Raw genomic sequence first — 12,258 nt, forward strand, 5'->3', positions numbered from 1 at the left:
CCTTCTTTCGTCTTTGTTGGGGAAAATATTGTTTCTGAGTACGATGTTGAAAGAATTGAATTGTTGTGTAACAAATACTTGTTTCTGCAAATTATTTTAAACACAGCAGTTATCTTTCTTTCGAAAATCAATTATGTTTCCCTTTTGCAAATCAATGTCAGGTTCACAAATTAGAAGGATTTTTCCAACTTCAACTTGAAATAAACTATTTGAAATTAAAAATTTGTTTGAGAAATATTTCAAGTGAACCAACGGTGTTCTTTTACAAGTAAAATATATGTCAAAACAAAATTTGAACCTCTTTTACAATTTCAGCTCCAAATACTCTTCTTTTGATTTCAACTAAATATTGTCAATTTGTAAGATTGTGAGCCCTTATATGGTATGAAGGTAGAAGAGGGGTTGGAGTTAAAACCATTAATTTTAAGTAATAAATCTCCCAAATAAAATTGCAAGATGGAAGAGTACACCCAGTCAACAGCTTGTTTTGTACAGTGAGAATATAATGAATGACAACTTAGCATTTAAACTGTCTACCTAACACTTGAAGCATACTAAAAACACCAGAGATCTATTAACTTTAAGCCTACTGTTCCAGAGACAGCCTTCAAAATGACATCGTTTCACCTATCACAATACTTTGGGTAAAGCTCATCATTTTAATATAGAGTTTAGCTCCAATGGAAGAATCCCGTTGCTTGCTGCGTAATATACAGCAATTGCAATCAAAAGAACGAGCATAACGATCCACAAGCTCAGACCTGCAAATGTAAACAATATGTTTAATGACATACTTACCATAACAACATGGTTGATTATGCATGCGCAAAGCATGACACTTGATGGCAAGACTAGAAAGAGATCTAACACACACACACATATATATTATCAGCCAGTTGAAATAATCCAGATTAATGCACAGGTGATAATGACTTGACCAAACTTAAATCAACTGAAATGCTAACAAAGAATAATTCTAGCGCACATATATATTTGCAGTTGTTTCCTACTAGTTCATGTCATCAGTAATATCAACCTTTTTTCTTACATGACGGTTGAGTTAAAACTAAACTAATCAGGATCAACAATAGAAGCTTACAAACTACAAATGTTAGGCTCATTTTGGGACTCGGCTGGCTACCTCTAGCAACCAGCCCACATAAACTAGCTACTCTCTATCATCATGTTCCTGATATTGATATGCAAATTAAATACTCACCACTTTTCTTCTCTTCGTCCTTTATAATTGTCACTCTCACTCTTGAATCCATGGAGGCAGAAAGCAAAGCCCTGAAAAAGCAAAAAGTTTAGAATTGTTTATGTTGCCTGCAGGCTTTTACAGTCACTAACAGGAGCATGAAAAGCATTTAGGACCTCGAATCTTCTGAGAACTTCAATGTTGTTACAAGACCAAGATGAGCCTTCTTTACCACATTTTGCACTTGAAAATTGTTGGAAGACACTATCAAAACATCTCCCTCAATTGTTCCTCTGCAAAAGAAAGTGAAACCCAGACAGCTTTTAAGTTACAAAGAACATATTCTATGCAACATCATTATTACTTCTACTATTCAGTATTATAAGATGTCAACAAGATTGAGGTAGTTTCTCGCGGATCATCATGTATGATATGAACTTATGGAAAATCCCCTGAAAATTTTACAACCTAAATGTAAGTTGTTCTTAGCTTAGCTTCGAACCAGGAAAATCCACTAATTGTAGTTTAGTTTCGAACCAGCAATCTCCAGGTATGCTATTCCTATGCGTCAACCTCTCCACCATCCCCTTTGGGAGTTGGGACAAGTCAACTAGCTGCTTTTCTCCTCTTAGATTATAATTTTCTTTTCTTTTTTTAAATAAGCTGCTTTTGTAGGCAAATGCTCGAACTCTTTGAAAAGCAACACTAAGTTTAGCACATTATATAAATGAACTTTCCAACTTTAAGAATGTTCAGCTATATGGAGAGTTCAGTGGTGCGATGAGATACGTGTTTATAGACATTCGTGGAAGAGAAACTAACAAAGAGTCTTACACTGCCAGAAGCTTTCCGTTGGGTGAAACATTGAAGGCACAAATAGGATCACGAACAATACGCTTTGATTTTATCCTCTTCCATGTAGTAGTACTCCACTTCGAAATGCTTCCACCTTGATCTTTGCAAATACAAGAATACAGAGTTAATTCTTCATACATGCCAAGTGAAGCACTATCTAAAAATAGGTAATTCAGATAAATTTCCGGTATAGCATATCCACCTCGCATTGTGATGATGTATAGAATCTGATTCTCATCGTTAATTGGTGAGAATCTACAAGAGCCAAAAATCTCATCCTGGGTACAAAAGACGCTTCTTGTCAGATTACTAACGCAACAAAGAGAAAGATTGGGGTATATGCCCACATAACTTCCTCGGATTGGGAGTATATAAGAATCCACATGTAACTACTCTTATCTTAATAAAAAATAGGAATCCACGTGTAAAAGAGAACCAGTTAATACAAAGCAAATTGACAGGAGAAACAAAACATTTAAAAATGAATCTACTCTGCTTTTTGGGTAGTCTAGTGTCAATTAAATCAAAATTTGACATTACTTTTGTCCGTTCTTTTGGTAGGGAAAAAGTGGAATATAACACACTGAGCATCTTCCAGCATTTTAAAGACATTCATATATATTCTTACATTTTCCTTCATCAAAGAAGCAACAGATTTTGATTTTGAGACATCCCAAATCCGGCAAGGGCCACTTCCAGCAGATGCAAGAAATTTTCCATCTGGGCTACATATATAACCGAAAACATTTGAGTCGAAATCCCTCTACCATTAACATATTGCTTTTAGTGCTTAAATTGAAGTTGAGCAATACTATGAACCTGAAGTCTAGATCCTTCACAGAAGCATGAGCATTATCCTGATCAAGAATATTTTCCATGCTAGGCCACTTATAAACCCTCAACTTGCCATCCTGTACCGCACCAAAATTCAATAATCAAGATAATTATAATTTACCTGCACAAACAAGGTAATGTAATTCCATGTTTCACTCTTTATAAAAGGACAACAAGAGAGAAGCAGAAGCTGCCTCCTTGATCAAACAAATCAATCATGCCTCAATCAAAACAACAACAACATACCCAGTAAAATCCCACAATGTGGGGTCTGGGGAGGGTAAAGTGTACGCAGAACATACCCCTATCTCGGAAGATAGGGAGGCTGTTTCCGAAAGACCCTCGGCTCAAGAGAAAACACAACAAGAAAGGTTAGATAAGCACAAGCAGTTCAAAGCAAAATGCAAATGAAACTAAAGAAAGCGAATAAGTCAAAATAGAGCAGTCTAAAAAAGGGAGCGAGGCTACCACGGATAAATAAGATAATCGAAGTACAAGAAACAACATATAGTAGCAAGAAACAAAGGACAATAGACTATAGATCGAAACAGCGACTACCTACTAGCCTTCTACCCTAATCTGAGTCCTCCAACACCTCCTATCTAAGGTCATGTCCACGGTAAGCTGAACCTGCGCCAGCACCTCTCCCCAATACTTTTTCGGCCTACCCCTACCTCTTTTGAAACCATCCATAGCTCACCTCCGCACTGGGGCATTTGTGCCTCTCCTCCTCACATGCCCAAACCATCTCAGCCTTGCTTCCCTCATCTTGTCCTCCACTGATGCTACTCCAACCTTATCCCGGATATCTTCATTCCTAATCCTATCTCGCCTGGTGTGCCCACACATCCATCAACATTCTCATTTTCGCAACTTTCATCTTTTGGACGTGAGAGCTCTTGACTGCCCAACACTCTACCCCGTACAACAAGGTCGGTCTCACAACCACTTTGTAGAACCTGCCTTTAAGTTTTGGTGGCACCTTCTTATCACACAGCACTCCTGAAGCAAGCCTCCATTTCATCCACCCTGCGCCAATACGATGTGAGACATCATCGTCAATATCCCCATTTTCTTGTATAATAGACCCGAGATATTTGAAACTTCTTTTCTTTGGGATGGCCTGGGTACCAAGCCTCACTTCCACTCTAGGCTCATGTGTCACGTCACTGAACTTGCACTCCATGTACTCGTCTCGTCCTACTCAACTTTAATCCTTTGACTCCGCAGTTTGTCTCCAAACCTCCGGGCTTAGCATTCACTCCGCCGCGTGTCTCGTCGATCAAGACTATGTCATCCGCAACAACATACACCATGGCACCTCACCTTGAATTCGCCGCGTCGTACAATCCATCACTGAGCAAATAAAAATGGGCTAAGAGCCGATCCCCGGCGCAACCCCATCTCCACCGGGAAGGCCCGAGTCTCCTCCCACCGTCCTTACCCCGGTCAGCGGCTCCCCATACATGTCCTCGATCGCCCTAACGTACGCTGGCTGTACACCTTTGGCTCCAAGCATCTCCATAGAACCTCTCGCACTTTGTCGTAAGCCTTTTCTAGGTCAATGAAAACCACGCGTTGTGTCCTTCTTCCTCTCCCTATACCGGCTCCACCGGGCCTCTCACAAGCATGGATGGCTTCGTAGTCGGCCGAGCGCCCGACACGAATCCGAACCGGTTCTCTCGAAATGGACACGCCTCTTCTCACCCCATCTCCACCACCCTTTCCCACACTTTCATACAAGTGGCTTAGCAACATCTCTCTATAGTTGTTGCAACTTTGAATGTCACCCTTGTTTTTATACAAAGGGACCATTATACTCCACCTCCATTCCTCAGGCATCTTCGCCGTCTTAAAAATAACATCACAATCCAGTCAACCACTCCAAACCTGCCCTGCCCGCACTCTTCCAAAACTCCCCGGGGATCTCGTCAGGACCGGTAACTCTCCCCCTGCGCATCCTGCGAACAGCACCCTTAACCTCCTCCACCTTTATACTCCTACAATACCCAAAGTCGTGACGCCTCTCAAAATACTCCAAATCTCCCAACACAATGTCTCTATCACCTTCCTCGTTCAAGAGTTTATGGAAGTATGACTGCCAACTCCGTCTAATGAGAGCTTCCTCTACCAATACTTTGAACTAGATGTAATAAATACTCTCCAAATCAAACTTGGCAAAACATAAGGTATCTTTGGGGATGGACAATAGCCGTTCAAAGATGATTTTTTTTACCTAAAAGTACACCACCAAGCCAAGTTGCTAAAGTTCAAAGATAGAGGATTAGAACAGTTTTTCTTCTTTTTCTTCTCTTTATTAGAGCAAAAGAACAAATAGAGAAGAACAAATCAAATATTTGCTTTGTAAATTATACTTTTGAAAATATTTACTCATTATCCTCCCCAACTATTTGGTATTGAGTCATTTCCTGGTTAACTTACTCTTTACCCGTTAATGTACGGCAGCCATAGGCCCATAGACAGCTCAAAACCCCCAAGTATTATGGTCATTATTGTCTGCAGGCTCATATTAGAGCCAGAAGAAACTAATCTTAAATGCTTCATCAAAAAGGAATTGATCTTAAATGTCCATACACACATTAGCAAACATTTACTGGCAGTTAGATAGTCATAGACGGATTATGTATAAACTTGGTCACACTCACAAAATGGCTGATAACTTCTGTCAATCCCAAAAGCCTTTTTTTAACTCCAAAAAGTAAAAAAGAAGCAGTAAATGTAGAATGAGAGGGTGGTGGGAAAAGACTAGCATGGAAGTTCATATTTCCTGATAAAAATTTATTCCCTTCTTTAGTTATCTATTAGCATCTAAGGCTTTCTCCATGAACTGTGTACTATGTAGAGATGCTAAGCAAAATTTCTTAAAATGGAAAAAGGCTTGTTTAAAGTTTTTCTTTTACTTTGCTACTAATTACCTTCAGCAGTTCATTATTTCTGAAAGAGTTAAAGTTGTTCTGACATCTTTCTTACAACAAAGAATTAAAATCCAAAAAGGAGAAATCCAAATGGCAAGGTAAAGTACCAATGTGGGATCCAGAACGTGAGTCAAAACATAGCCACTAGATATTCGTAACTAAGACCGAAAAAATCTTTATCGCTTAAAGATTGATGCCATAGAATCGGGCAATAATCCTGAGTTTACCCCCTTCTCTTGTACATAAAATTATAACTTGTAGGGCAGAACAAGGTTTCAGAGAGGAAAACAAGCCCACTTTAAAGAGCACTTTCAGCAACCTTTCTCAATCAAGTCACTTTCTGCAACCTTTACAGTTTAATGCAGAGAGAACATGTGTACCACCAGTGTTTCTTTTTGTAACTAGTGATGTAAACCAGTGGTGCCATAATTCGTACTCAGACTGCCTCCTCCTTTTCCTTTACATACAATCTAACTTATAGCAACAACAACAACAACATCAACAATATGCCCAGTGAAATCCCACAAAGTGGGGTTTGGGGAGGGTAGAGTGTACGCAGACCTTACCCCTACCTTGGGAGGTAGAGAGGCTGTTTCCAGTAGACCCTCGGCACAAGGACAATCTAACTCATAGTGTGCAAGAAAATTTTAGAGGGTAAAATAATCAAAGACAGACTTTTCTGGTTATTCTTTTTAAGAACACTTTGTCCAACTTTTACCAAAATACGAGAAGAACTGAATCTTACAAAACTGGCCTTCTTGAACATTATATACACAATGAACAAAACAGTAGTGCCTTCATATTGAATAGTTTTCCTTCAATGGCAAGCAACAACCATACTTTCATTTCAACCTGAAATAGTTTAAGGAAAGATATCTACCTCACCGCCAACAGCAAGTAAAGAACCTTCATGGTTAAAAGTTAGCGCTAATTGTTGTCCAACATCTTGCAATGGCTCAAGTACTCTCTCAGATGATATCAGACCCAATGAATGATTTTCAGCTCTCTGAAAATCCCATTCAAACCATCTACACAGGAAGCACGTTTATTAGATGCTCCCAAGCTACTCGCTGAAAGTACAGGCAAAAGTTCCGAGCTTAAATACTGCAAGTGGTCTACTGTGGACTAAGTTTGCTAAAGCAACTAACCAGATAGAGGACTGAATAATCATAGCAATGAACAACTTCACAAACTTGTAGACATGATGTCGATTGATAATCACTTCAGCCTTAACTATATAAGGCACTAAATGTTCTATCAGCAACTGTATGCTTTTGTGATTCTATGCTCTCCTCAGCCCATGCCACCACTCACAAGTCACAAAGTGAGGGGTGAAAAGAAAGAAGAGAATACTCAACATGAACAGTATGCTTAAGCCTTGAAAGCAAATCCCATTGCACAACTTACCTGCAGCTTTTTGGCAATGAACATATAAGACCTTCGCCACCTGGATGTACTGTCATCCTATAAGGCAAATCAGCGCCAGTTCCTAACCTAGCCACCTTCAACAAAGCAGATGTTTTTAGTCAAACTGATCTAAGGAGGATATAAATGTAATCTCTCATGTTCTCCTAATGTTTCAAGGAAAACAAAAGTGAAGAGCATACATGGCAATGTAATTAAAGTTAATTGACCAATCATAAAGCTCACTGATATATTGATGCTTTTGGATGTACTTAATGGTTCTAGTTAAGGCTCTTATTTAAAAAGCAGTTAATAAAGGCTAGAACATCTGAAATGTTAATCTATAAGCATCCGAAAGAACCAGGTTCGACAAAGATAACGTGCTGCGCTGAAAAATAGCAAATCTGATGTCTGTAGTTAACCCATCTGAGCCCCTCTTTTCTTTCAGCAAGCAGGATTTAGGCTTCACCAAAAGTTTCCCCAAGACAAAAGATTATTTTAATGCCCATTATTTTAATGCCAAAAACTGGTTTTATCATGTAATCCTTCCAATTCAAATTATATGACAATGCCTGCTAGGCACAAAGTTTAAAATATTCATTTCGACTCATGTATCATACTAGTGGTTGTCGGAAAAAAATAGTAAATTAGTGATTGAAAAGTTAGTTTGATCAAGAACTCATCAAATCAAAGTACAAATTTCAAAAAAAAAAAAAAAAAACCGATGCGGATTCTCGAAAATCGTGATTCTTGTGGAAGCTAGATAGAAATAGAAAAGTGTCAAACATATTCAAATGTTTTAAAATGGAAATAGTATCATATAAGTTAAACAGAGGGAGTAGCTCATTATGCCAAATAATGATGTGCATGTTCAAAAGTTCAAAATATTTGTTGACTATAATACATATTGATTCCATAAATTCTATAGCTATACATCAGTCCCTGAATCCAATAAATGAACAAAAACTAATACTTTGCTAAGTTAGTTTCCATCAGTTTAAGTCATTTGATCTCTTGAAAACTAAAAGCCGTCAGGAATCCACATCGCCTGCTATTTCAAAAACCTTAGCTTCTAGAAGATCACACAGAACAAAAAAACACTAGGTGATTTCTTCTTATATGTCCTAGCCTTGAGGGACAGAGTTACCTGGTACCTGCTACTGGTGGGAGGTGGCAGGTATCCCATGTAACTAGTCGAGGTGTGCGCAAGCTGGCCCGAACACCACGGTTATCAAAAAAAAAAAAAAAGATCACACATAACAAGAATCTATGAAAGCTAGCCAAACTTTCAAAAGAACACAAAATGTGCATGTATAATGAACATGTACACAAGCAATCATCTACATAGCAATTCAATTTGCACAAAATCACTGTTACATCAGATCATAAGAATAATGAAATTAATCGCTTACAGGTTCATCAGAAAGCACATTAATTTTACCATTTTCATCAAAGCCAAACGTATAGCATACTTAGCTACTAGAAGATCACACAGAACACGAATCTATGAAATCTAACCAAACTTTCCAAAGATTAAGTAAGCATCTACTGAACAATTCAATTTGCATAAAATCACCGTTACATCAAATAATAATAACAAAGAATTTAAGAGCTTACAGGTTGATCACTGAGGACATTAGAATCAAAATAGAATTTGGCAACAATGAGAGCATTGCGAATACCGCTATTCCCTTCTCCACCGCCTCCGGCAAGGACAACATAACTTTCCGGCGCCGACTCCGATGATTTGTCGCCGTCGTCATTTTCCGGGGGCGGTTCGACGGCAGATCTGACGGCGTTAGATGGGACCCAACCGGCACCGTAAATTGGGACGCCGTAATTCTTGGAATTGGGGGAATCAGTCATTTTTTGGTTATTGTGATTGAAAGAGTATTGAGAAAATTGAGATGTAAGCTAAGGGGTTTGGTTTTGTTTTGTTTTGTTCAGTCAAATGGTGAGTGTTTACTGTTTAAATCTGTAGTACTTTTAACGGAACCGGTTCGTTGAGGTTATAAACTGAGCCGGTTTTTTCGGGTTAAGAGAATCATGATGAATTGTCTGTTAAAATTGAGGATTTTGCATTTTGCACCCCTTATGTATACCTTGTTTTCGATTTGCAACCCCTTTTCCACCCCTTGTATATGTCTCTTTTTTAAGGTTAAAGTCATAGACAGCCCCTAAATTTTTCCACATATTCCTCATGGCCATCTAAACTGACTCTTGTTCCGATTGAATACCTAAACCCCTCCGAATTTGTACCATTTAGACACCTTTTGATGATGTGGCAAAGTGTGTGTAACACACATAACAGAGGCGCGTGAAAGGCATTATTTTGCCTATTTCTCCATTTTTTTAATCTCCTCTTCTTCATCATCTTCTCTCCTTACCGCCGACGCTGACGCCACCGCTACACCGCCGCCGACCATCTTTCTCTTTCCCCTTCTTTCTCCAGCCACTCACCACCTCATTTTCCTCCAGACCTGTCGCCACCCCCGATACCACCACCATCCACTCTTTCTCTCTCCTTCCTTCTTCTTCTGTAAAAAATGGAGCTTGTTCGCCGAAAGAAATGGAGTTGCCACCACCAACATACCCTCTCTCTCCTTTCCTCCTCTTCTGTCAAAAATTACTTTATCAAATCTAAACCTAAAAGCAAAACAAGGAAAAAGAAGTGGGGATGAAGATGACCAATGGAACGGCAGCGGCCGAGAAAACATGTTCAATTTCAATTTTGGGACTGCTTTGATCTTCCGTATTGCTCTCTTCCCACCAAACCTAGTAACAATCATTTTGTTCCTTCCAGTACCATCTAGATTGTGATATCTTCTTCTTGATCTCCACTGCTTATTCACGTCTCCATGGAATATTTTTGAAATTAATTCCATCCCTTCTACTTAGTATCGTTTTGTGGTAGTGCTTGTTACCACCACCCATGAAGATGATCAATGGGTGGGTGATTTAATCGGTGAAAATAGAGGAGATTGCAATTTTTGGTTTATCGTGGACATGGAGGAGAAGAAGAGTTGGGGGGGGGGGGGGGGGTATGATTTTTTTTTTTTTAACTTATAATTATTTTTAAGTGGACCCCAGCGCCACATGTCACATTTTCATTTGACAAAGTTGCCACTGCCATGAGTGTAATACACTCTCTTAATTTTGCCGATTATTGTGAAAAAAGGTCTATAGATCGAATTTGGATTGGTTTAGGTACACACAGGTATAACCTTGGTTTAGGTATCCCAGAGGAAAATGTGGCAAAGTTTAGGGGGCTATCTATGACTTTTCCCCTTTTTTAATTTGCACGATATCTTCTTATTTTTTACTCCTTCCAATTTAAATTATGTGAACCTATTTCTTTATTAGTCCATAGAAAAAAGAATGACTCATTTTTATATTTAAAATATTTAAAAATAATTTACCTTTATGCAGTAATTTATAGCCACACAAAATATATGCGATTCATTTAACACTACAAGTTTAAAAGTCCTCTCTTCTTTCTTAAATTCTGTGACCAGTCAAATGGGTTCATATATATTGAAACAGAGAAAGTATGATTTAAACCTTAACCTACTCAGGTCTTTATAAAATTATGCAAGGGTGGAAACACATTACATATTACAATAACAATAATATATTTAGTGTAATCCTATGGTGGGGTTTAGGGAGGATAGGTGTACGCACACCTACTCTTACCGCGTGGAGGTAGAGAGGTTTTTTCTGATAGATCCTCCTTCAAAGAAAGTATTTCAAAGCAGTTTGAAAAAGGAAATACATAAATGAAAATGACATGACGAACAAAAAGGAAAGTAGTACATAGCATTCAGAAAAGAAAAAAAAAAGAACAGTAACAACCGTGAAATAATACGATAACCGAAGCACAAGTAACACAAATAATAACAAAATGTCGAAGATAAGAAATTACAAGAATAATGCTAATGCTACTGTAAGAAAGTGAAAACAGATACGACAGAAACGGGGCTCTAACCTACCATCAAGCCTATCTCGCCGAAAAACAAGACAATACTCACCTGCCTACTAATTTTCTACCCTAATTCGCGACCTCCTATCTACGGTCATGTCCTCGGTAAGTTAAAGATGCATCATGTCCCGTCCCTGGCAAAACTGTCAGGCAGTGTGATCGGAAAAGTGAACGCTTGCTTGCTTGTTACAAGTGATGAGCTTATACAACAGTGATGATGAAAAATCATATGGATGACGCTTCCAAAGATGTTAACTGCTCATAATGATCGTTGTCTGCACGTTGAATCTGTTACTTACGTGGATAAGTAACTGTCAAAGTGGATCCTAAGTTATTCAGTTTCATTCGCGAGGCTTATCATTACGGGACACTGAGGTCACTCGACCATAAGCGAAACCTTTTGTTACCGATATATCAAGTTTTGCTCGTACCTAGCTTAAGCTGAGAGTGATGCCCGGTCATTGTCTCGGACTCTGGCTGACATTGCCTTTGCTGAGTTGGTTCTGACCAGACTTGATCTACCACGAGTCATTTTCTGAGTCATCCATGTGTCGAATTCGTATTTTGACCAATACAAAGGTGATATGCCCAAGATAATTCTTACTCTATTATTTTACGTGACATTACTTATTTGTTTTCATCAATGACAACTTTTAATATATAAAAATGATTTAATTTGAAATTTCTCATTTCATTCTTCAACAAAAATAATATACTCACTGTAATTCTATAAGTGGGGTTTGGAGAGGATAGGACGTACGTAAACCTTACCTTTATCTTTATGGGGTAGAGAGGTTGTTTACGATACACCCTCGGCTCAAAAGAAAATAGACAACAACATAGCAAGAGACAAAACAAAATATTCTTCATGACATATTTTTTTATTTTAAAATTACAAAAACATTACTGTATTAAAATCATAAATTTCACAAAAATCTCTTTCTTTATTAGCTTATGTTCAATCAAATTAAATTAGTGATTTTTGGCTAAATAAAATTGTAGCGAGACAGGAGAACGCGTTCAAAATAATTGGAGGCCAACCAAGCTGTTTC

The 12,258-nt window shown here is 38.3% G+C and overlaps 1 protein-coding gene across 2 annotated transcripts; it reads right to left on the bottom strand.

The window, feature by feature from the left end:
- Window positions 1–402: 402 nt before the first annotated feature.
- Window positions 403–9,148, bottom strand: LOC132035972 (SEC12-like protein 2). Of its 2 annotated transcripts, none has more exons than XM_059426167.1 (10): window positions 8,845–9,148; window positions 7,231–7,325; window positions 6,704–6,851; window positions 2,873–2,964; window positions 2,682–2,778; window positions 2,256–2,331; window positions 2,033–2,153; window positions 1,375–1,491; window positions 1,220–1,290; window positions 403–761 (listed from the first exon to the last, which is right to left on the bottom strand). In XM_059426167.1, the coding sequence occupies exons 1-10, from the start codon at window positions 9,091–9,093 to the stop codon at window positions 655–657; spliced, it is 1,173 nt and encodes a 390-aa protein (XP_059282150.1). In that variant the 5' UTR covers window positions 9,094–9,148; the 3' UTR covers window positions 403–654. The 2 variants fall into 2 exon arrangements, with proteins under 2 accessions (XP_059282150.1, XP_059282151.1); XM_059426168.1 differs by having other exon boundaries at window positions 8,910–8,954.
- Between the last annotated feature and the right edge of the window lie 3,110 nt (window positions 9,149–12,258).

This window comes from Lycium ferocissimum, chromosome 11 (assembly GCF_029784015.1).
Source record: "Lycium ferocissimum isolate CSIRO_LF1 chromosome 11, AGI_CSIRO_Lferr_CH_V1, whole genome shotgun sequence".
NCBI classification, from domain to species: Eukaryota; Viridiplantae; Streptophyta; class Magnoliopsida; order Solanales; family Solanaceae; genus Lycium; species Lycium ferocissimum.

Bases quoted from the DNA above. Each gene is read 5' to 3' on its own strand.
- LOC132035972 (XM_059426167.1), bottom strand. From the start codon at position 9,093: ATGACTGATTCCCCCAATTCCAAGAATTACGGCGTCCCAATTTACGGT. The intron at 2,154-2,255 runs GTGGATATGCTA...GTATTTGCAAAG, and splicing joins ATACATCATCACAATGCGAG to ATCAAGGTGGAAGCATTTCG. The intron at 762-1,219 runs GTGAGTATTTAA...TTACATTTGCAG, and splicing joins GGACGAAGAGAAGAAAAGTG to GTCTGAGCTTGTGGATCGTT.